Genomic DNA, 25,289 nt, shown 5'->3' on the forward strand with positions numbered 1-25,289 from the left:
TATCTGGGTGGAATCTCTGCCTATCCTCGGATTGGATAATTGATGGATCACCTCCAGTACTTAACTACCGGATGACAGCCACCTGGCCCCTCTCCCCGAACCTACACCACTTAACCAAGAACCTGTGTGTTGATTTACTGCAGTGTAGAGTTTTCGTGTGTATGTCTGGCGTTATTATGTCCATTTTGTAAATAGCTGTAAATAGATTTGTCAAGTAGCGATCGTACGTTTTGTTCACTTTGTATATATCCTTCACTGCAGCAGCGTAGTAGGCGTGAGAAGCCATTTTTGTTGAATAAGTTTTCTCCTGTTTTTTCATTAGAAAGCTAGGTAAGTGAATTGTCTTTTGTTTGTTTTTTTTTTCATTTTTGTGTAGGGAAGCGTAGGGACCACGAGGGAGTTTTGTTTGTTATTTTTGGCATTGCTCACTGCCGAAGTAAATAAATGGCTGCTTAGCACTTTAAAAGGTATCATTGTTGGTGTTCTTGCTTGGGTGGGGTATGAATGGGCAAACTTCTTGTTGCGTTTAATTACTTGCCTAGACTAAAAACGTAACAAATTGCAGTAAACTCAAAGTGAAATCGACTAAGCTTGGTCCATGTCCTGGAAACCAATCATTGTGGGGCCTTGAGGCAACCGTTGTGTGATTTGGCGCTATACAAATAAATCTGAATCTTCACTTCTAATCCTTGTGTTTGATCAGTTTTGAATGTGTAGGTCAGCATCCATGCTGATTGGTACGACCAACAGCAGCTCCTTGTGTTGCGGCTGCAGCAGGTGGAGCTCAGACCCAAACTCAGGTCAGTGCTTAGAAAGTGTTTCCAGTTCCAGGTTAGAGCTGCCACCTGTGACACACTGAGCCACAGTTTCACTGCACTGTGTCTCGTGTCTCTGTCGTTTAGGCCAAATTAAACTAATTTTTTACTGTAACTTACCTGTTTGGTTGTAAACATATTTTGTGTCTTTAGATCTTTAGCTCTCAGCGAAGGCGGTCGCACTTTTCTCCTCTCCTCCTCACCCTTATCTTCCCTGCTTAGCCTCTATGTCCTTGTCTTGTGTGCATTACTTTCCCTGGAATAGCCTCCCACTGTCGTTCTCTAAAACCTAAAAGAGAATTATGGATTTGATCAACTGGTCTCTGAATGCTATTGACACCCTTTTCTCAACGAGAAGTCTGGGCTCGGGAGAGCCCGAGTGCCCTGGAGGGACTTTCCCTGCCGGATACACGATGGACGGGTGGCAGAACTGGAGGATCATGTGCCTGGCGGGACTGTCGATCGAGGACGCTGAAGATATCTATCTATTCGGAACCGTGATAACAGGGTTCATGCTGATCGGCGTTGGCTTAGCCCTGGTTTATCGGAGAAATAAGAGAGCGGAACCGGCTGTTCAAACCCCCCCCAAGGCTGCCCGCTGGAATTGAAATGGAACGAGGCGCAACCTCTCACAACGAACGTAATATGATCAACACCTTGGAGACGCTTGCAGCTGCTGTGAAGGCTCAAAACAACACCATTGAGCGTATGAGGGGAAACATCAGAGAGGGGCCTGCTCAAAATGAGACCCTTGAGCGACAGTTGGAAAACATCGCGGAACGGATCACTGCAGTTGTGAGGTCTCAGAATCAAAAGAACGATAACACCATGGAACAGAAGTTTGATACCATCATGGGGAGGCTCGCGACTCTCCAACGGGAGATCGAGAGGCCAGTGTCGGAGTGTTAAAGAGCAGCCTGAAAATTCTCCTGGGCTGCTCGCATGGAAATTAACAAAACCAACAAACATTGCGGATCCCCATAACGGCGCCAGCTGCAGGCCCAAGGCTGGAGCCGAACAATCACTCCCTGATAACGACTGTGTTACGGCTATTCTTCCCATCCCATGCAAGGACACCTGGATTGGCTGGAGGACTGTTTACTTAGCCTGATAGGCCGAAGGACACTGTCTCAGCTGAACTATGGACACACGCACACACACACATATACACTGATATGCACACTCATCCCCCCTCCCTTTCCAACGCCTTCGATGCTTGTGCCCTACCGGGGAAGATGGCAGTCAACTGGACCAGCGCAGATGCTGCAGGACCGGATGCGCTGCCTACGCCGGCTCTCTCTTACCCTTTACCCGCCCCTGTTGCTTGTCTTGTGTTTCTATGGTGTATTGATAGTCATGTGCTTTTGTGCTGAGGTGTTTTTTCTTTTATCAAACTGTTCTCCCACTAGGAGCTCAGTCTGAGTGGAGTTTTTTTTCTCCTCCTCTTACCTCATGTTATGTATTTTCGTTGTTTTTTCCTATCAGCCTACCTTTCTGACATGTCTCCCCAATGTGATGTTTGTGTAAAGTTGGTCAGAAGGTTCCTTTGTAAGTGTGCATGCGCCATTAGCGTGCTGCCTGCTGTAACCCTAATTTCCCTCGGGATGAATAAAGTATTCTGATTCTGATAAAGACAGTGATCAGGACGAGCACTGCAAATCTAACAATGGTACGTTTCAATTATGTCTAAAGTAAAGCAGCCAAAGCTCGTGGCCTGCCAGTGTGCATCCAGCCTTCACGCTGCCATCTTGTGGCCTCAGTTGGTCATTGTTGGTGCATCATTCTGTCACCTCCCAGCCCATTGTTCCTTCACTGGGCTGGTTTCAGTCATTATGTCCTGTTTATAAGGTTGAACCCTGCAGTCAGCTGAGACTGAAGACGTCACCTGGATGACGACGAAACGTTTCTCCCACTGAAAACGTCCAGATGAACAGAATCAACTTTTGGAGATTTCCTTACCTGGATGATTGAGCATGCATCAAGACGTAAGGCAGAGTAAGTCGATTTGTTGATCAGTTATTAAGTCATGTACTAACAGACTTGGAGCAGAGAGACCTAATATTTAATAATCCACATTTCACTGTGTTACTCTTTGGTTCAGATGTGGATACTGTATTGTTCTTTCTTTGTGATTGTTTATGTTCAAGTTGTTTGTTGCTGGTTTTTAGTTTGTTTTTTGTCTGTTTGGGAGCTGACACAGTCTCTATGGAGATGGGCTTTTGGGGGGGTAGCAGGAGGAGAGAAGCTGCAGAGAGCAAGATGGCAGTAAAGTAAAGAATGGATGCAAACAGGCACAAAGCGATAAATGATGGAGAGAGCTCAGTTTGCTTGGCTTAATGTGTCTTTGTACACATGGCACGTATCCTGATGGAGCACAACTTCTAACGAAAAGTGTCATCAGACTGTGACCTCACAAACACACTCATGCTTCTGTGTGACAACAATCACAATCAGGGTGGTGTCAGGGTGCAGGCCTGTCCTGATAACACTTCAACAACAAGCTTCAGTGACATGAGACGCTCAGACGACACACACACACACACACACACACACACACACACACGGTCCTGTTTTGTCACAGCATCAGTGAGCTGAACATGACACGCCCACAAATCAAACTCTGACCGCCTCATTTAGTGATGGGTCACTCAGTCATTGACAGTGATTATCTATCATCCTGATGGGAGTGGTCTCTTCCAAGCCCCCCCCCCTGCACAGTGTGAAATCGCTCTGGCAGCCCACACAGGTTTTTGTCACCTGTTGTATTTGAGGAAACTTTATTTGAGTTGAGTCAACACTGCAGGTGCAGATCTGATAAGACAAAGAAGTTAATGATAGTATTTGTAAATGCACAGTTCTGTGGTCACATCAGACAAACCTTTTCAGCCAGTTTCTCAGTTGCCTCGTGTCCCTTTGAAGCTTTGCAGCTCAGTTACAAGTCTGTGCACAACACTTATTAACAGTGATTAACATTAAGTATTCTTTACTTATTCAACATTAGCAATTATCACAATTAGAAAGTACAAAAAAAATACCCATGCTGACGCACACAGAATGTTCCCATTGTTCAAAAGTCTACAGTGTGGAACTGCTCACCCCCAAAAAGACAACAAGACTACTTTTACAACTGGTTAGCATGGACCAGCGGAGCCTGTTATTTGCAGGGACACGTACAGGATTGTGGCATTCGTGTTGTAAAGACACAGGAAGCCCCTTAAACAACACAAGACAGTCTAATAGATGCCTGCTTCTGCTTAAAAACCCCAAACCAAAAACACCACGTAGCAAAATAACACTTACCATTATACTGTGTGGAAAGTTAGAGCGGTTGCAACAAGCTTTAGGTCGATGTGAGGGACACATGCGTTAGAATGGACACGTGAACTTTATACAAAACGAGAGCAGCCAGCAGAAACTAGCTGCACAGACTGCAGTGGGAATATGTCCCTGTGGTGAGGGGCGGCCTGCAACATGAAGAGCTGATTAAGACAAAAGGCAAGATGGCCACCTCATCGCCTGCAGTGCAATACGCAACACTTAAGGCGATAATTCTATTGAGGAGAAAAATCCCTCTCTCTGTACCACTGAAGAAAACCCAGAGGCTCAACCCGCGCTGCAACATCTGCCATCCGTCTGAGAAAAGCCGCTTTACATTTGTCCCTTAGTGTTATCTTTAACCACTGTCAATGAGGCAGCATCCACAAATCACATGTTAGCATATGTGCAAGCACACGGGTCAAATCACTCGCAGTAAAATAAGGCTGAGGTCGACGGCCAGAGTACTTCTGAAGTACAACTCCGGCCGGTTTTGTGGCAAATAAAGGGGAAACCCGTTTGACTGGTGCAAGGGTAAGGTACACATGCTCTGCACTGTATCAAATCACAGTAGTGGTTTAGAAATGGTGCCCTGAGAAACAGCACCAGTACTGTGGGTCACCCCAAACCCCGACCGGCTTTCAACAAGCGGCGTGTTTGTGTCTGCAGCACCCCGACATCTTTGAATAACTGTAACAGTCCAAATGTCAAAGTGTAAACCCCTATGAGATAGAAAAATGCATAGGTTAAAACAGTATGTTCATACAATAGAAAACAAAATGATTAGAAAAGTATAAATCCACACCAAGGCACAGTGAAGAGCACATTTACAACAACACCTCGGTAACAGTCACTGATAGCGGCCTGCATCACCCCCTCCTCTCCAGCAGGATACAAGGACACTATAAAGGATGCTCAGGAGTGTGGGCGTGGCCTGAGAGAGTGAGGACTACAGGTCAGTTACATGGGTCTAAGGGCAGGAAGAACTCAGCCACAGTGGGCTGTTATAAGTTACAGTGAACACGCTTGTTAAGCAAAGAAGCACAGGGGGGAGTGGCCATAGTAGTGGTTGCTTTAATACACAGTCAAGTTCAACAGTGAGGGGCAGAGCCAAATCCTGGGTGGGTGAAAGCAGTGGCGCTGTCCGCTCCTCCTATGGCTGCTGAAAGAGACACTGCAAGCCATGTTCCCTTTGCCTCCGCCCTTCCCTGCCGCGCTCCCTCACTGCAGCATCAGCTGCTTGAGGTTGTCGTGCAGGATGGTGTCCTTGACATCACGGAACACCAGCCGGATGTTTTCAGTGTTGATGGCTGTGGTGAAGTGGTGGTACAGAGGCTTCAGTTGCTGCGGAGGCTTCTGTTGCTGCTCGCGACGCTTTTTGCGAAAGCATTCCACCAGGAAGCACTGGACATCCGCCAAACTCATGGGGTCACCAGAGAACTCGGGGAAGTAGTCTTTGATGGACACTTGCTTCACCTTCTCCCCCAGCAGGTCCGTCTTGTTGAGGAAGAGGATGATGGAGACATTGCTGAAGACCCGGTTGTTGACTATGGTCTCAAAGATGTTTAGTGACTCGCTCAGTCGGTTAGTCTGCCGGTCTTCCATGAGCACCTGGATGTGTTAGAACGCAGACATGTGGTATGAAAAGCAGCTCGACTCAACCAGCAGAAGTAAAATAGCAGGATTTCTAGTAGCTTTCACCATCGCAGCAGCGTGCACTGTGACGGAGCCATGCTGGATGGTGGTATCATGGGCATCGATCACTAAGCCTCTAAAACTTCTAGGAAAATCAACTTTGATGTGGTTTTGGAAAGTTGAAGTCTAAAATATGATGTCCTGTTCTCAAACATTTTAATGATGGTAAGCACACCCACCAAATCTGAGCACAGACTGAGGTTAAGGCCGACTGTGGAGTCCAGCCAGAGCGCTGCAGGTTAGCTGAGATCTACAGATGGATCAGTCTCTACGTTTGTCCAGCTGTTGGCTCAGTCGGTTCCTTCATGCATATCCTACTGGGGCACGCTATCTAACTGCATCACCCTGCATGGAGCTGCTGCTGCCCTGCAAGCTGCTTTGCAACCCCCCTCTCCCAAACGCCTCCATTTATTGTTATACATACTCGTTATGTAATCAGCATCACTGCACACCACTGTTAGACTCAAAGCTGCTTCACCACTGGACAAAAACATCCCTAAATGACATTAACCAAAGTAAACAAAGCAGGATACTTAGTGAAGGTTTCCATGAAAAACACCAGTAGACAGAACATCAGAGGGTTCGAGACAGGCTTTCCAATCAATCTGAACTCAGTAAGAAGACAAAGACCCAACTAACTGCTGTTAGCTGAATCTTTAGCCAGGTTAGCATACTGAGCAACACTCTGCTTCCACATAACTCACCTGGTCGTACTCAGAGGAGGACACAAGGAAGAGGATGGATGTGACCGACTCAAAACATTCAAACCAGCGCCGTCTCTCAGAGCGCTGCCCACCCACGTCCACCATTTTGAAAGGCACATTCTTAATCTCAAAATCATACTCGTGGATGCCCTTGGTGGGTTTTCTGGCCAGAAGGATGTCCTGCTGGCTGGGAAGGTAGTCCTGCAAGCAGATAAGTGTTGCAGTGTGATATGCTTTTGTCAAGATTTACACCAAAACACTTTACACTGGTAAAGTTGCACTGATCTACTTAAGAGTTACTTAAAAAACACAACAAACAAAACAAACAACTGTTTTTAAAAGAAACTCAGAGATCAGCTACCAAAAGAAAAGATGACCTCCCAATGTGCCAATCCTACAGTCCTAAGGCACTGGCTTTAAATTCCATGCATTGCTGTGGAGGCGCATCAACCAGGACAACCCACAGCATGCAGAGCCGTGCAGAGCCGTGCAGAGCCTGCCCAGCAGTGTGGTTTGATTATAGTGAACTCAATCCCTACTGATGGACAAATCACCCCCATCCCCAGACTGTTGTTGCCCTGTGACATGCCAATAGGACTGAGGAGCTCCTCAAAGTACTCGCACCACTGTCCACACCCTCAGCACTCAGCGTCTCCCTTCAAAGTCGTCTGACGTTTCGCTGTCAGACACAAAAGGCTGCTCTGTGGTCCTTAAAGAACTTTTACTTTTATTTATGCTCTTTATCTAAAAGATAAGATAAAAGATCTTTATCTAAAAGATTAAAAAAGTACTTTTGATCTTTACACGGCTCTGAATTGCAGGAATATCCAAAGAAAGTGGCTAAATAAACACACTAACTAATGCCACACACCGAACCAGACCTGGAAAACACAACGTTCTGGGATTCACAGTTAATCTCTGAAAGCTAACGCAAAGAAAATATCACCAATAACCTCCCAGATGAGACCAGACATGTGTTGTCATAGTGCGGGAAAATCCCACTGCCTTCTGATGTCCTTAGATGTTGTCAGTGTTTGTTTTTCCACATTTGAAAATCCAATTATGGCACATCAAAACTTTGGAAGTATAATCTGGTGTTCTGCATTTCATTTACAGGTTTACTGATATCAGCATATTCGATGCAGAATTACAGTGCATGAAAAACTCTTATGATTTATGTGTGCATGTTCGGCTCTTGGACACAGATGACACAAAACGCAGTTTTTAAATAATGATTTCATTTTTTACAGGGAAAAACTATCAAACCGACCTCGCCACGTGTGGGAAACAAAATCCAAAAAACAATCCACTCCCTTATTAAATCACGAATAGACTGTAATGATGGATTGGTGGCTGGGTCGATGGATTAGTGGATGCATGGGTGCGTGGAGGGATGGATGGATGGGTGGCTAGATGGGTGGATGGCTAGATGGATGGGTGGATGGATGAGGGATGGGTGGATGGATGAGGGATGGAGGGATGGGTGGATGGATGGCTAGATGGCTGGATGGATGGGTGGATGAAGGGAGGGATGGGTGGAGGGATGGATGATCTAGTTTCTGGGAAGCCCAGTTCAGTGTCAGTGCCAGGCCTCGTGAACTGAGCTAAACATGTCAAAGAGTAACTCACGGTCCAGTGAAACAGCTGAAAAACAAACTCATTCGTCTCCTCATCACAGCTGGATAGTTTGAAACTGCTGAGTTAAGCTCTTAGCAGTTTTCAGTTTTTGGCTAAAATCGTCCACATGTCTGAGACTTTGTCCCTAAATGTGTAAAATAACACACAAAGTTGTGTTACTACACTTTTATTCTGTTAGTGTGTGTTTGGGACTTACCGACTGTCCGAGTTTTTCCAAATTGTCCAGGAAATACTTGACCGACTCCCCCTGAAAGAGAAAGAGTGGAGATCCATGTCAGATGTGACACATGAGACCCTCCTCTGCATGGGAGGTATTCGCATTAATGTCATTTACTTAATGGGATACCACCCATCCTTTTTCTTTTAGAAAAATACATTTAGCTGCTTTTAGACTGATGCATCCACAACACAATCCTACAAGGTTTTTAGAGCCAAGCTCATGGATTAGCTCGAGCAGCTGAACAGTAGAAACTGTCCATGTAATGGGACTGCCTGGGAGTCAGAGCCAAATAATAAAACAGTACCTGTATGACCCAGTTCAGCCAGTGATGCTAAACCCAAACCATCACAGCTTTGTTGGTGTCTACGAAGCCCTGTTGTATCCTGCAGGTACGCAGCACTCAGACTGCATCTTTGTAGGTTTCCTCTCTCATTACTGTCTCAAGCCATGGATCCATATTACTAAGCACTGGAGTAGGGCTGGGCCATATTATACCGTTCACAGTAATACCGGTATAATTTTGGGCAACAATAAGAAAATAAAATATCACGATAGAATATGGGTAAAACACACATGCGCAGTGGCTTTGTTTTCATACGCACATGGTGGAAAAACCATGGCGGCGACGGAGAATGAGAAGGGGGAACGCGGATCGTTGAGTGAAACGGATGAACCAGAATTGGTTTGTAAAAATGGTGCAACTTCAGTGATGTGGAACTGGTTTGGTGTTTGTCCGTCAGATACACACCAAAGCACAGTTTTTTTGTAGAACATGCAGGCGGGCCGTCGTTATTGCCGTATTTGTCGCACTAAGGTGCTCATAAATCTGGGAGTAATCTGGGTCCGAAACTCCGTCTTCAGGTCCCAAAGTCAAACGAACATCACTGAGAGTTAAAAACTGTCTAAATTCTTTCATCTTTAATAAAACAATCAGCATTGCTGCTTTACCAGGTATAACTATGAAGTTTAAATTCCAGGCATCCATGAAAACAGAATTTATTACATTTAAGTTAGAAGTTAGCAGGAGGTTAGCTCGCTAGTTTCCATGATATAGCATGTTCTGACTGAGAGATTTCTGAAAACATTCAAACGTACAGCTCTGCTATCACTTCCAACATAAATGAAGACAGGAAACTAAACAGCAGTGACGTTTGTAGGGTTACTGAAGTTGGGCTAGCTGGTATTTAATGATGTGCTACGTGATCGCTAGCGACACAGCTGTGTTAGCATAAACACAGTGAAGCTGGAGGATGAACACTAACACTTTTCCCCTTATAAAAGTTAACGTTAAGGTTCCTGATGGTTAGGGACAAATGCAATCGCATGGCAGGATGCTGTAAACGGACCAAACTTCAGCCAGGAGAACAACTGAGATAATCCATCCACAATACGAGGTTAGTCATTCATATACATTGGCATTGGAGCGGATGATGCCGTCATTCACCTCCTACATCGTTCCCTCGCTCACCTGGAGACCGCTGGAAGCACTGTGAGAATCATGTTCTTTGATTTCTCCAGTGCCTTCAACACCATTCTTCCCTCGGTTCTAAAGGACAAGCTGGTGAACTCTGGAGTGGACCATCACCTCACTACCTGGATCCTGGACTACCTCACCGACCGACCACAGTATGTGAGGACTCAGGGCTGTGTGTCGGACAGGGTCGTCTGCAGTACGGGGGCCCCACAGGGAACGGTTCTGGCTCTGTTCCTCTTCACCATCTACACTGCAGACTTCTCCCACAATTCCACCCAGTGCTTCCTGCAGAAGTTCTCTGATGACTCTGCAATAGTCGGCCTCATCACTGATGGGGACGACAAGGAGTACAGAGGTCTGACCCAAGACTTTGTGGACTGGTGCCAGCTGAACTACCTCCAGATCAACGCCAGTAAAACCAAGGAACTGGTGGTAGACTTCCACAGGCACAAGCATTCTCCACTGCAACCACTGAACATCCAAGGTATGGACATTGAGGCTGTGGACAGCTACAGGTACCTTGGTGTTCATCTGAACAATAGACTGGACTGGACTCATAACTCAGACGCCCTCTACAGGAAAGGGCAGAGCAGGCTGTACCTGCTGCGGAGACTCAGGTCGTTTGGAGTGGAGGGCCCACTCCTGAAGACCTTCTATGACTCTGTTGTGGCTTCTGCTATCTTTTATGGCGTGGTCTGCTGGGGCGGCAGCATCTCTGCTGGGGACAGGAAGAGACTGAACAGGGTGATCCGAAGGGCCAGCTCTGTTCTAGGATGCCCTCTGGACCCAGTGGAGGTGGTGAGTGACAGGAGAATGGTGGCTAAGCTGTCATCCCTGTTGGACAACATCTCCCACCCCATGCAGCAGACTGTGACAGCACTGAGCAGCTCCTTCAGTGGGAGACTGCGGCACCCACGGTGTGGGACGGAGAGATTTCACAGGTCTTTCCTCCCCACTGCTGTCAGACTCCATAATAAAGACTTTAACTGATCATCCATACATATGCAATAATCCTTTCTGTCATCGTTGTATTTTTACTCAGTTGTATATAGTATTTGTATTTGTATTCTATTTTTATCTTATTGTATATTTATTTTATTTTATTCTACTGTATATAGTATTTTATTTTATTTTATTCTATTCTGTACAGTTGTGTACTGTATTTATTCTTATTGTATTCTAATTTTTGCCTCATAACTTTTGCACTGTCCACTTCCTGCTGTGACAAAACAAATTTCCCACGTGTGGGACTAATAAAGGTTATCTTATCTTATACTGCAACAACATGGGAATAGAGCAGCTGTGATAGAATACAGCATTAATGAATCGATGGTACAGAAGTGGAGGAAGCAAGAAGAATGAGTTGAATAGTTTGATTTATCTGACTGCTTTGTTTCGCTTAATGTGTCTTATAATCCCGTGCACCTTATGGTCCGAAAAATACATATTTGACTTTTTTATTTGGCACACTGCAGTTTAATGTTGCAAAGCACCTCTTTTTAACTTCAGTGGATATTATACATGGTTATGCTCAGGATATGTCAGCCCATTTGTACTGGAAATGCCTTTTGGTTAAACTTTCAGCAAGGAATTTGCATTTGCACTGTTACATTTTTATAAAGCTTTAATGTACATAAAAACAGCTGCTTGTTTAAGTGACAATAAATGGATGGGTTTTTTTTGTGCTAGTAATGTTGTGGAATTGTATTTTGTCTCGCATCAATTATATCGTCAGTTATATCGTTATCACAAATTTTCAAATATATATCGTGATAAATATTTTTGGCCATATCGCCCTGCTCTACACTGAAGCCCATCCCCTCTGACCCTGGGCGGGTCTCCTTCATCTATTCTCCCCGTCTTTATCTAAAAGCAAAGATGAACCATAGAGCATGCTCAGACAGCAGGCAGTGGTTTCATCTGAGGTTGTGGGTGGCATCAGAAGAAGATGGCGGCTTTTGATTACTAGTGAAACTCCCATGAATAAGGGTTCAGCTGTGTTTGTGTCATCCAGGGTAGATATGCAACAGTCAGCCTCACTGCAGAGACCGTGGCATGTGGAAACCTGAAAAACTGGAACTACCTGTTTCTTCCAACTGTATCGTGGGTTTGGTGGGTTGTAGGGCCGCCACAAACGGTTATTTTGATAGTTGACTAGTCACGGATTAATTTTGCGATTAGTCGACTAATCAGATCATCATCCATTGGACGTAAAAGTACAGCTTATTGCACCAGCAGCATCTGCTCTTATATAACTATCATTAGCTTACAGCTTTAAGTGTTTAAGGTATGTGCTCACTAAAAATAAAGACAAGATGATAGTTTATTAATTTTTAATGAAATTTGCAGATTGTTTCGGTGAAGTTTAATAAACTCCTTGCTTTCTAAAATATAACAGGACACCGGAGTAAATTCTCGAGCATCTCACACTTCTGATAATCAGCTGTCTGCTTGACGTTTATTCAGCTGTGTAAAAACTTTAATCTCAGCCAAACCGATTTACTCAGGAACAAATAAAATACTGAAAAAAGCCAAACAACAACATTTTTAAGTTATCTAAGTGACTCATATATCATGTTTAACCTGAGCAGTGAAAGATGGCGGTGGGTTTGAAAACTATTAGCCGGGAGTCCGGTGTTCTCGCGGCTCTAGTTAGCCTAGCCCCCGGCTAGCTATCGAGCTAGCGGGTAACAGACGTCTCCGAAAACGTCGGAGCTCTTTTGAAAATATGCGGTGTCTTGATAAACTGAGCAGATATTTGAGGTTTACACAGCTACATTCTCGCCTGAAAATATGTTAAACGTTTATTTTGTGACCCAGAAAGAATAATAAGAGTAATATTAAAACTAGCTAGCTGCCGCCATTGTTGGAAACTGAGCTGGGCTGCGCTATGAATTCTGGGACACAGCTTCTTCTTCTTCGAGGTTTAACGGCAGCTGGCATCCTTGTACATGCAGTGCTGCCATCTTCTGTTTCAGTCCGTTATTACACTCTTAAATCCTGCTACTTATTCCTGCGTCTTTTGTGATCTTACAAAGCTTCAAACGACGCGTCGACTATTAAATCAGTCGTCGACGAGTTTGATAGTCGACGTAATCGTGACTAGTCGACCAATCGTGGCAGCCCTAGTGGGTTGTTTGATTCAGTGAATGCAAACATCCTCTAACCCACATGTGTCAAAGTCAAGGCCACTTCCGGCCCGCCAGATCATTTTATATAGATTTTTTATTACTGTTATGCATGGCCCGGCGATATGAGACGCTAATAACACACAGACAACAGATCCCATAATGCAGCGCTGCAGCCTCCTTGCTGAACGCTAGGCTACCTGGGAACATTCCCGCGTCAATCAAGCCAAACTTCTGTTATTGTGAAGCTCGCCGCTCACAATGGTGGCGAGAAACGATTCTGAAAGCAGAGCCTTTCAGCGCCGGTGGGAGACTGAATATATGTTTACAGACATGCTGGTAAACCCGTGCGTCTTATTAGTGGAGCTAATGTGGCTGTAATGAAGGAATTTAATTTAAGACGGCACTACGAGACAAAACGTCAGGATAAGCCGAAAAACCGAAACGCAGAAACTACAGGAAGTAGAAGAGCTAAAGAAGAATCTGACGTTTCAGCAGACGTTTGTCACCAGAGCAAAACCACAAAGTGAAGCTGTTGTGAAAGCAAGTTTTATTGTAGCAGAGGAGCCAAATCAGCCCGGTACCGCTCTGAAGAGCTGCAGGATGAAGCTGTGCGACGTCTTGTGTCCAGACAAAACACAGACTTTGGCAAATGTGAGCCTGAGCAGAAATACGATTGCTGATCGGGTTTGTGAGATGGTCACTGATTTAAGAACACAGTTGTGTGAAAGAAGCAAAAACTTTATTGCATAGTCGGCTGTGGATGAAAGGACAGACATGATGGACGTTGCACAGCTGACCATCTTCATCCGTGGAGAGGAAATATTGGACATTAAATCGATGCACGGGACAACAACAGGAAAAGACATTTTTTAAAACGTATGTCAAAGTGTAACGACATGAAAATGCCCTGGGACAAACTTGTTGGACTTACAACAGATGGAGCGCCGGTGCTGTGCGGTGAAAAAAGCGGAGTAGTCAGCAGGATGCGAGTAAAGATGCAGGAGAAATGTACCGGTGAGTTAACAGCATATCACTGCATCACACACCAGGAAAGGCTGTGTGGTAAAGTCCTAAAAATGGAGCATGTAATGGTCACCATGACGCAGACCGTACATTTTACCTGAGCTAAAAGTTTAAATCACCGTCAGTTTCAGTCTTTTATGTGGGAAATAGATTCAGAGTTTGCCGACATTCCTTCATGCAGAGCTCCGCTGGCTGAGTTGGGATAAAAGTTCAACAGAGTTTTTGAGCTCAGCAAGGAAACCTGTCAGTTCATGGACATGTGTGATGCGGTGAAGGCGTTTCAAGTGAAGCTGTCACTAATGCACCAGTGCAGCCTGCCTCACTTTCTCTGTTGCAGTAATGTTGAACCAAGTCAGCGCACTTTGCTGAGCTGCACCTGTGCAGATTCAGATGCAGCTGCAGTGTAACGATGCACTCAGGGAAAGACACAGTTTATTAGCTCCACTCCTGCAGCAGCGCCCAGCTCGTCTACATGCGGCTCCAACCTTGTGTTTGCTCTCATTTACTTTTTCTGGGGTTTTGGCAGCATGTTCATATTTCTAACTTGCATCATTTTGACAGGATATTTAAAGTTAAAGTTTCTTTTTTTAAGTTTATTTAAACTGGAATAATATTCCTGTCGGTTTTTCTTCACATTTATGTTTAAAAAACATTGTTTGAGTGTTCAATAAATGTTTATCTTGTTTGGCCCCTGCTGTCACCCTTTCACCATACTGGTCACTACAGTGGACAGCTATTCAAAGGCTGTTGTGTTTGTGTCAGTGTTGATGGTGTACCTGCACATAAACCACTACACTCTGATGTGTCGCCCCACACTCTGCCACCCACTGGTCCTTTAATGTTACTACAGATGTATGACCTGTATCATTGTAGTTATTGTCATTTAACCCTGTCATGCATTATGACGACCTCAATCAGGATTGTTATTCATCTTTTCATGACTGAAGATGGATAAAAATACTAAAGAATAAAATCCAGACTGAGGTTGTCACAATTCCTGCATGACAGGGTTAAATAACGATTTCAGCTGAGCGTTTGGTGAGAATACCAGTTAAGGTTTTTTAGGTGTCACCTGACAGCTGACTGGACTTGAGCAGGTTCACTCACCAGCTGGAACTCCCTGCGCCGATCGTAGGCATTCTGGATGCCCTGGTCCGCCCACAGGGCCTTGATTGACGGCAGGTAGTGCTGAAAAACTTTGGGCTCCACCATGCCGTGACCGTGAGCCATCGCCGACCGAGTGTCAAATGCCATCATAGTGTTTCCATGCCGCTGGTTGGACGTGTTACCCCATGGGATGTGCAGCTTCTCTCTAGCATCCACTAACACTCGAATGCCTGCAGACAGTGACAAAAACACATGAGCGATCTGTGTGCTGGGCCAGATGTGGGCTCCAAGTTACAGCTTCATAACTGACTCATCTGCATATCACTTTTACAATTTGACTTATAAGATCACTAAACAGTGCAAATAGTGAAAAATACCACAAAGACATACATGTATGAAAACATGTAAATGTATTTGTATACTTCATGACACAGGAACACAGGGAGTCATGGAGACAGGATGTGACTGTCTCTTTAGAACATCTCATGGTCTGTGAGATTACAACGAGCAACATCTGCAAAGCTACACAAAAGTCATGGAGCTCACAGCTGCCAGTGACTGTATGAGAAAAGCATCTGGAAGCAACCATGACACAGGTGCTGGGGAGGAAAGCAAACCAGCAGCTCTGTGTAATAACCCCAGATTACTGACATAAGATCGACTCTGACCTTTGTTTGAAAAACAAGACCAAAACAGCAGAGGGGGAATTGAGACGTTACTAACACGCGTGTCTGCATTTACAAAGTTACACAACAACAACAACACAGCAGCAGTCCTAACTATCCTCCTGTGTTTCCTCATTTGATGAGGATGAGTCAGGAACACCACTCCCTGTGCAGGCCCACACATGTCCGTGCTGCCAGTGTGCAACATGAAAGTACAGCGAGGCCGACGCCGTCTATTTGGAATCAGACAATGATGATAAACTTGATTGGTGCAGCTACCAGCGCTCTGACCATCGCTGAGCCAGGCTGATTATTACTAATGAACTGTGATACTTTGGTAACCGTGGTTTCAGAAGCTGCCCTGACAATGAAGCACATTTCTGTATTTGGGAAAACAACATAGGAGAGAGATGAATAAGATTAGAGGAAGTTACACTGTTTAAGCTTCTGCATTGCTGAGCTCCACGTCTTTATCATTGTTCTGTTTTATTCTTCCGTACGTTTTGTGTGCTTAACTACTTCTGCATATCAGGACTGTGCTCTTACTTTCATTTTTGTAACGTTTGATGGTTTCTCTTCAAACGAGGAGAGAAACTCCTCTTCAAAGCCTCCAAAGACTTGGAGCAAGAGGAGAACTTAAAACCGCTCCTCGATCTATTAAGGTGTTCTCTTAATATATTATGAATGTTTTCAAACAGTTTAAGTTTAATGAAGAATTTTGCGTGATGACATCACCTGCTCTAAAGTCTGAGGGTGGACGATAAGCTGACAAAAACACCTCTCTCTCTTTCACAGCCAAACATACATGTGTAATACATGCAGCTGTGGCTGTCCTCACTAAGAAACGACCTTTCCTCTCCCCAGGAGCTCTCTGCAGGAGGGGGAGATACAGGAGAGGTGGAGGAAGATCTCAGCCTGGGTGTTTATTGTCTCATGTAGTCTGGAAGATGAGTGGATGGTGGGGTGGGTGCAGTTTTCTCTGTGGTGGGGTTGGGTGGACTGTCCTGGGCTCTGTGGGGCCGGGGGGCGCTGCTGCGCTGGGCCCCGGTCTGGATGGGCCTGGGCCCCCTTTCCCTGGCGGGTCGCGGAGTATGGGAGTGCCTACTGGGGTCAGCGGGGGAGCTGGCCCCAGGGAGGGGTCACCTGCCCCTCCCTTCCTTCCCTCCCCATCTCCAGCTGCCTCCCTCTTCCCGCTCCACCACAACCACCCACAAATGCAGGGCCTTGGAGTAGGGGTATGTCACCAGGGTGCAGAGGAGGCTACCCCCCCCCCGTCCCCTTCTGGCTGCCTCTGCCTCAATTTTATCCCACAACTTAGACATTCACATTACTCACACTCTCATTACACATACATATAGGATCTTGGGGGTGGGCACAATCACGGAGTCCAAAGTACCATCAGGGTGTACACCCCACCCCTGGCGTCGTTGCCCACCTCTCAATGTTAAATACACGTAGACATTGAGGGCTAGCAGGAGGGACCATGCGCTTACCTGCTGCTCTCTGGCAGGTAGCTCCATGCCCTCCTGGGTTTTAAATGCACCTTAGAACACACATGCATCAACACTACAATGAGCGGGTGGAGGGAGGTTTGGAGTCTTCTCTCACCCCCGTTCTCTGCGACCTGCTGGAGCGGGGGGGCTAGGAGGAGGAGTTGGCCGTCCGACTGCGGTCTGGAGTGTGGGGCCTCCCTGCTGCTGCGGAGTCGGGGCGGTCTGCCTCCCCCCACCGCAGGGAAAAGGGTAACACCACCTGGGTCTGGGTGCAGTTCCCCCTCCAGGGGCAAGGGTACCTAGACCCGGTTTGTAGAGTACGCTTGGGGAGTGTGATCGTGTGTACAGCGTCTCTTTATGTCTGTCTCCACGTTGGTTGAGTGTGGAGTAAGTGCATATGAGAGCATGAGGGTGGGAATGGATGTTTGTGTCTGTGTGTGCCTGTATGTCTGTGTCTATATGTCAGGTTGGGTGTCAGGCGCCACCTCTCTGGGGACATCTCAGGCCCTCCAAGGTTTGGAGGCCTATCTCCCCCTACCACCACTTCCCCTGCCAGTGGCGGACCCCCTCAGACATCGGTGCGTTGGTGGTTCTTTGTGTCCGGGGATGGGCGTCCAGGTACACACCGGCTCACTCCTTGGCGGCCGCTTATCGGGGGCCTGGAGCCTGGGGCTCGCTCGGGCCACTTCGGAGGTGGGGTGCCACTTCGGAGGTGGGGTGCCCCCGGCCTCTCGGCCTGGGGCTCGGTCACTCAGGCACGGCTGGCTGCCGGCGGAGCTCACGGGCGCGTCACTGCAACTCCCCCTGGCTTCTGCTCCGCGGCTGCTGAGTGAGCCCTCATCTGGGACTCTCCTCAGCTCTTTCTGGGACAGTGGCGCAGCTGCCCCTCTGTTGGTCTTCCTTGGTCTCTTGTGTTCTGGGGGCCTCTGGATGTCTGGGGCCTGGATCTCCTCCATACCTGCTTCATGCCCTGGAGGACGGGGCTGTGGCCCCCCCACACTCCCTAGCAGATCATTACATGAAGGAACCTTTTAAAAACAAGCGTCCATGCTCACAGGTGTACACACGGGTATTCACAGACGCGGACTAAAGCTTTCTTGGCTGCTGCCTCAAAGCACACTGTGCGCTGTCTATCTTGCGTGCTGCACAATATCGTTTATTATTTAGTATTTACTGATATCTACTGCTAGCTAGTTTATTGTGATGGTGCTGTTTTTATTATGTTGCTCTTTGTTGTTTGCTTTCTCTTCTGTTTTTTTCTCCATACAGGTGATCCAGGTGTTTTTTGTTTTTTTTTGTTTGTGTTTTTTTTTTTCTTTCTTCCCCCCCTTCTCACCGTCTCTTCTCCCCTTTGGTTTTCTTTCTCTCCCTCTCTTTCTTTCATTCTTTCTCCCTGTCCTATCCCCCAGTCATGTCTGTCCCGTTTGTAGCAACTGAAAATAAAATAAATTCATAATTATAATAAAGGTCAAACAAATGGACCAATATGGCAAGGCCATGATGATCCACTTGGTAAAATAAATCTGCTTGGCATCTTTCTTGGCCTTAAGACAACAATTCTGATGCTAAAGATCCAAACGGGACACAAAAAAAAAGAAAGAAAGAAAAAAAGAAAAAGAAACGACCTTTACACAAACACAGTGAACCACACGATTTCAACGAGGACACAGTCTGCATCCACAACAACGCCAGCTGCTCCGGGGCCATTGTTTCAGTGCTGCAGACTCACACACGTGTCGTCGTGCTCACGCTGTCACAGGTTTCTCAGTGGGACCCACAGTGTGTTTGTATCTCAGCAGGGATTTCCTGCCCAGGGATCACACACAGGCTGCTGCTGATTGGTCGATTCAAATTCAGCACCTTCAGCCCAATGAGCGTATGAAAGAGACTGATTCCGACTGCTCGCCTGGCATAGAAACACAGAGCTGCACGTGTGTGTCAGACGGATGTTTACAAACTGCCACCAATCAGAAACCCTTCCACGATGAACTGTGTGTTTGCAGATCAGCTTTGACATGCAGCAATATTTTTGTCTTACTCTGTATTCTGGCAGTTTTGTAGTAACAGGCGTCACTACCTCATGTCAATAATGAGTTTTTCACTTCCCTGAGTTTCTGATCTCAGGCTGACAGATCAGGCTTTTTGTTGCTTTCTCTTTTTCTGATCTCATTTACTTTTTGAACTTTAACATCCAGACTCTGTGTGACAGCGAGCCACAGTCACTGTCCCTTTGGCCTTTCTGACTTCCTCCTCAGACATGATTGATTCATGTATTTAACATCGTCACTACTTTCTACACTTCAGCTCAACAGACTGCAGGCAGCATGCACGAGCCCGGGGTTCACAATACGTAAGCTGGTAACAACAAGATCAGCAAGTACGCACGTTTCATATATCTGACTGTGACTCTGCATTAGCACAAGGGCAGGAACATTTCTAGGCAGGATATGATGACTAGGGCCAACACTTCATGTGGTAACAATGGTAGAAAACTAAACTGGATGAACAATCATGGTGGATATGTATTCTTCTATGCACTGGGTATGTGCTACAAATGACACGATCGGGGCATCACTCAGGTCCATCCTGGTGCCGTTAAACGGCCTGAAACATATTTCTATAAGATCTGGGTGAGCGAGGGGGTAGTCAGTGGTATCAACTGCACCATTCTCCAGGAACTGCCTGATACTCCTGCCACGTGAAACGGCCACATTCAGAAGCATATAAGTCACATGTGCATACTGAACCATTATTAGCAGACTGAACATCTCTGGACCAGTAAACACTCACATGTGCATTAAGTTAAGGGGTGCCATAAACTCACTCTAATGAACTGTATGGCACACTGACCTGAACGTCCTTGTGACGCTGTGCTAATGCTACCTGTTCCCCTCTGCGGGCCAGATTTCCTTGATGAGATACTAACAGCAAGTTGTTGTCCGATGCATCAGCTGGACAGTGGAGATGTGACAGTGTCAGACAGAAAGCACTGTGTGGATGAAACAGGCTGTGTGAAGCCCTGTGAGTAAAGTCCAGTTAGCACAATGCTCTGGGTGCTCCGGTCCATACAAAGATCAAATCTGACACGTGGTGGTCAGAACGGGAACCATCTGAAAGCAGTAGCACTGCAGACAGAGGACACACCAAAATCAAGCATGCAGTTTGTTTTTAAAAGGATTCTTACTGAACTTTTTAATTTTCCTCATCTATTACTAACAAAGGCCAACGTAGGAGCCAAGCAGCCCAAGTCTATCTACTCAGTTTATTATTATTCAGGTTTTTGGCACTTTAACATGGGTGAGACCCGGTGAAAATGTAAGTATTTTACTGGCCTTGAACATTGGTGATTTAAAAGGGGCTCTGGAGCAGCACCACAGCAAACGCTGATCATTCGCCAGGAAATTTTAATTTGCCATCATTCACACACAGACTGTCCAATCCTGACCAACCTTCTCACGCGTGAGTCGACACCCCTGAACACATTTCAACGGCCATATTTGACAGTGGTCACAGCACCACCCAGTGGGAACAGGAAATGTCATGTTTTACACTTTGGGCTACAGTTTGAAGACGGGTGATGTCAGCAACCTCAACTTTATCCAGGAAAGCCTTCAGAGATCAGGTGACTTTTCATCCGAGGCCATGACCCTGGCAGCATGGAATCAGAAGGGGATTTGAGGGGCTTACAAAACCTGATTACGCCTGGCACACACCTATGTGATGAAGCCATTTATGTTTTATAGTCGCTGTCGTGGAATATTGCACACTAGGGCCACAAACGATTCTTTTGATAGTCGACTAATCAGATCATCATCCATTGGACGTAAAACTACAGCTTATTGCACCAGCAGCATCTGCTCTTATATAACTATCATTAGCTTACAGCTTTAAGTGTTTAAGGTGCTAACTAAAAATAAAGACAAGATGATAGTTTATTAAATTTTAATGAAATTTGCAGATTGTTTCGGTGAAGTTTAATAAACTCCTTGCTATCTAAAATATAACAGGACATCGGAGTAAATTCTGAGCATCTCACACTTCTGATAATCAGCTGTCTGCTTGATGTTTATTCAGCTGTGTAAAAACTTTAATCTCAGCCAAACCGATTTACTCAGGAACAAATAAAATACAAAAAAAGCCAAACAACAACATTTTTAAGTTATCTAAGTGACTCATATATCATGTTTAACCTGAGCAGTGAAAGACGGCGGTGGGTTTGAAAACGATTTGCCGGGAGTCCGGTGTTCTCACGGCTCTAGTGAGCCTAGCCCCCGGCTCGCTATCGAGCTAGTGGGTAACAGACGTCTCCGAAAACGTCGGAGCGCTTTTGAAAATATGTGGTGTCTTGATAAACTGAGCAGATATTTGAGGTTCACACAGCTACATTCTCGCCTGAAAATATGTTAAACTTTATTTTGTGACCCAGAAAGAATAATAAGAGTAATATTAAAACTGGGCAGCACGGTGGCACGGTGGTTAGCACTGTTGCCTCACAGCAAGAAGGTCCTGAGTTCAATTCCACCATCAGGCCGGGGTCTTTCTGTGTGGAGTTTGCATGTTCTCCCCGTGTTTGCGTGGGTTCCCTCCGGGTACTCTGGCTTCCTCCCACCGTCCAAAGACATGCAGCTTGTGGGGATAGGTTAATTGGATAATACAAATTGCCATTGTGTGAATGTGCGAGTGAATGTGAGTGTGAATGGTTGTCTGTCCTTGTGTGTTGGCCCTGCGACAGACTGGCGACCTGTCCAGGGTGTACCCCGCCTCTCGCCCTATGACAGCTGGGATAGGCTCCAGCGCCCCCCGCAACCCTGAAAAGGATAAGCGGAAGCGAATGGATGGATATTAAAACTAACTAGCTGCCGCCATTGTTGGAAACTGAGCTGGGGCGCTATGAATTCTGGGACACAGCTTCTTCTTCTTCGGGGTTTAACAGCAGCTGGCATCCTTGTACATGCAGTGCTGCCATCTTCTGTTTCAGTCCGTTATTACACTCTTAAATCCTGCTACTTATTCCTGCGTCTTTTGTGATCTTATAAAGCTTCAAACGACGCGTCGACTATTAAATCAGTCGTGATGATTTTGATAGTCGACGTAATCGTGAGTAGTCGACTAATCGTGGCAGCCCTATTGCACACTGTCTCCAAGCACCACCTACAAAATTTCAAAAAGCAGCCGCTGCACTACGTTTCATCTATGAGTCTGACATTTGGCAGCCTGTAAGACAACAGGGCGTAAAAAGTCTCAACAAAAAGAACCAACAACATGAAGTCAGCCATTTTTAACTCAATGTATAATTTTGGTGATATTTTCAGATCTTGTATTTTTAGCAACTCCTCTGAGGGATTTGGTCAGATCAGTTATCTTCGTTCAGTGTAAAGACAGCGGTGACGTTAAATTGCAAAGCGAGTTTTCGTGAAATCATGGTGGGATTGACAAATTTCGATATTTCGCCATCCAGGATGAAATTGCTCATCTCTGTTATAAGAAAGTTGCTCTAAGAAATCTAAAGGAATCACTCCCAAACTTCATGGTGAGAGTCCCACCCTGAAAAGATTTATATGCCATCTGTCAGCAATTGTTAGAGTGACGGTAGAAAGAGGAAATGTGCTGCAGGTCATAAGAATCCTTCAATGTTGACGAAACGTTAAGGAAGTAGGACGGTATCATTCTTTAAAGTAGGCCTAGTTAGTTAGTTGATGCTGTTTTTTTCTGGAAAAACCCTGAAATCAACGTATGATCTGTATCAACGTGAAACACGTGTGAAACCACAGGTTCGGAGCACTCGGAGCTCCAGTGCCTGCAACTGTGTCTCAAGTTTGACCAGTTTGAAGACGTCACTGAATAAAACTAGAAAACCTCCTCGTGTACGGGGCAGAATTATGTCAGCTCAGCTAACAGTAACCTAGATGATTTAAAGTATGGTGCTGTGATGAGCATAGTGCCACAGACGTGCCTCACTCTACCAGATGCCTTTGACGATTGTTTGCTGTGTAACTGTCGGTCACGGTTTGCTGTGCTTCTCCACAAACAGCTGGTTTTTCCTTTCCTGTTAGGTTGCAGGTTGTGAGATTTCAGTTATTCAACAATGTTTAAAGAGACATGAATGGTCCTTTATAGATTAGTCTTATCTAATATGTTTTAATTTATTCATCAATTATCTATAGAAAGTCCCAATGAATAACTTTGCATCTGTAAACTGCTGACTATTTTGGCCAACAATTAGAATCTGGACATCGGTTTACTTCAATATTTGATTACAAAAAAATGACTTAATATTTATATTCAAATTCAACAACAAAAACAAAACGTCCATTTTCACCTATAAAATGTCATAAATATGATTATTCTGCGACTAGAAATATCTGTTTAGACCAGTTGAAATGTTGGCAAACATCCCCAGAAAGCATGAAAACCAGTTAAGCTGGAACAAAACGGCAGCTCTCGCATGGGTGGCCCTGCACTTCCTACAAAAACTTTCATGACAAACCACACAAGGCAACACTTCCCATAATACAGCATGCTCGCGTCTGCTCTTTTATCGCAAAGCAATGAAAAACTGGCCTGGTTCGCAAAAAGACATCGCTACAGAGCGATTATGTAACACTTAGAGGCTTAAAAGTAATAAACAACACACCCAGTGCACTCCAAATAAACTGGTTCCCTTTTCCTCAACTTTGTCCATAAAGACGAACCAGTCTGCATGTTTTTGACTGAACAAGAGAGCAGAAATCATACGTAAATATCGGCGAAGCTTTTACTAATCACAGACGATCAAGTGCTGCGTTCAGATCCACCATGCACACACAAGCAGCAGAGGCGTTTCTTGGCTACTCAACAAGCTAACCAGACTAGCTTGGTCGAACACAGAAAATCGGCTGAACAGAAGCTAGCAACTTCCCACTGGCTGCTCCTACAGCCCCATCTCTACACACGTCGGAACAAACCTGTTTCAATATGTGAAAAGCAGTCGGTATAATGTCGGCTTACCTTTAATAACATTACTAAAAATCGTAGCCCTGAATTCTTCTTTGGCCTTCTGATCGAAGTCCTGCCCATGAATAATACGCATTTGCTTGAGGAAAGTGGACTTGCCGCTTTCTCCCGCCCCGAGCAATAAGATCTTTACAAGCCTTTTAACATAAGTCTTGTCTCGATGAATACACTTATCTATCTCTTTGGATTTCCGCAGCTGCTCTGCCTCGCCCCTTGTAAGGAGGCAGTTGGGGAAAAATGCAGATAAAACGGAGCGGGACGGCAGGAAGTCCGCCATCTTTGAAACAACTACATCGATACAGAGGGTGGATGGGAGGGCTGAGTCCAGTGCTGCGTTCACGGTCCGTAGGAATCCTCCGAACGACGTTTCGCTTGTGCGTTTCAGCTGTCACAACACAGTCCGTATCGTGACACTCAGTTTTGATTTCAAATGGACGTTTTCTGCAAATGATGCCCTTATTGGCACATTTTTCATGGAGACTAATTTACAACACAGCGCAAAACTCTTGAACAGTATTGTAATATAATTTCCAGAGGCTAGTGGTAAAGAAATACAAATACTTTGTTACTGTATTTAAGAGCCTTGCAGCTGTAAGCAAACTCAGAGACGTGGCAAGAATGAACTCAGAACTTACTCGTTAAACTTAAATCATCCTAATAATATCAAAAAAGTACAAAATTAAATAAATAACTAAATAAAGTTGATTCATGTGTGGGTCATTGAGTCATAGGTTGTCGTGTAGTCGAGTCATTCCATGAAAATGGCACAATTTGAGTCCCTCTCACCTCTTATGGTGTATTTCATCTATTGGGTCACCAAACTTTCTGTTTAAACAGCTTTACATATATATTGAAATGTACCATTTAATACAGTGTAAAAAACTGAACTAATTTTGATCTTTTTATGGGAAATAATACAGTTTTTTCATTTGACACCACCTATTTTGTCATGTCCCTCATGGCCTTGATGAAAGTTTACTTTGAAAATACCAAATAAAACTATTTAAAAAGTCAAT

The 25,289-nt window shown here is 45.3% G+C and overlaps 1 protein-coding gene across 1 annotated transcript; it reads right to left on the reverse strand.

Annotated features, from left to right (window-relative positions):
* Positions 1 to 100: 100 nt before the first annotated feature.
* On the reverse strand, positions 101 to 24,556 carry gna13b (guanine nucleotide binding protein (G protein), alpha 13b). Its single transcript, XM_085351246.1, has 5 exons — positions 24,268 to 24,556; positions 15,123 to 15,352; positions 8,364 to 8,414; positions 6,530 to 6,730; positions 101 to 5,741 (listed from the first exon to the last, which is right to left on the reverse strand). Exons 1-5 carry the CDS (start codon positions 24,548 to 24,550, stop codon positions 5,352 to 5,354), a joined length of 1,155 nt encoding a protein of 384 aa, XP_085207372.1. The 5' UTR covers positions 24,551 to 24,556; the 3' UTR covers positions 101 to 5,351.
* Between the last annotated feature and the right edge of the window lie 733 nt (positions 24,557 to 25,289).

This window comes from Diplotaxodon limnothrissa, linkage group LG4 (genome assembly GCF_057381915.1).
Source record: "Diplotaxodon limnothrissa isolate DT_005_m linkage group LG4, D_limnothrissa_male_GT1.1, whole genome shotgun sequence".
NCBI lineage: Eukaryota > Metazoa > Chordata > Actinopteri > Cichliformes > Cichlidae > Diplotaxodon > Diplotaxodon limnothrissa.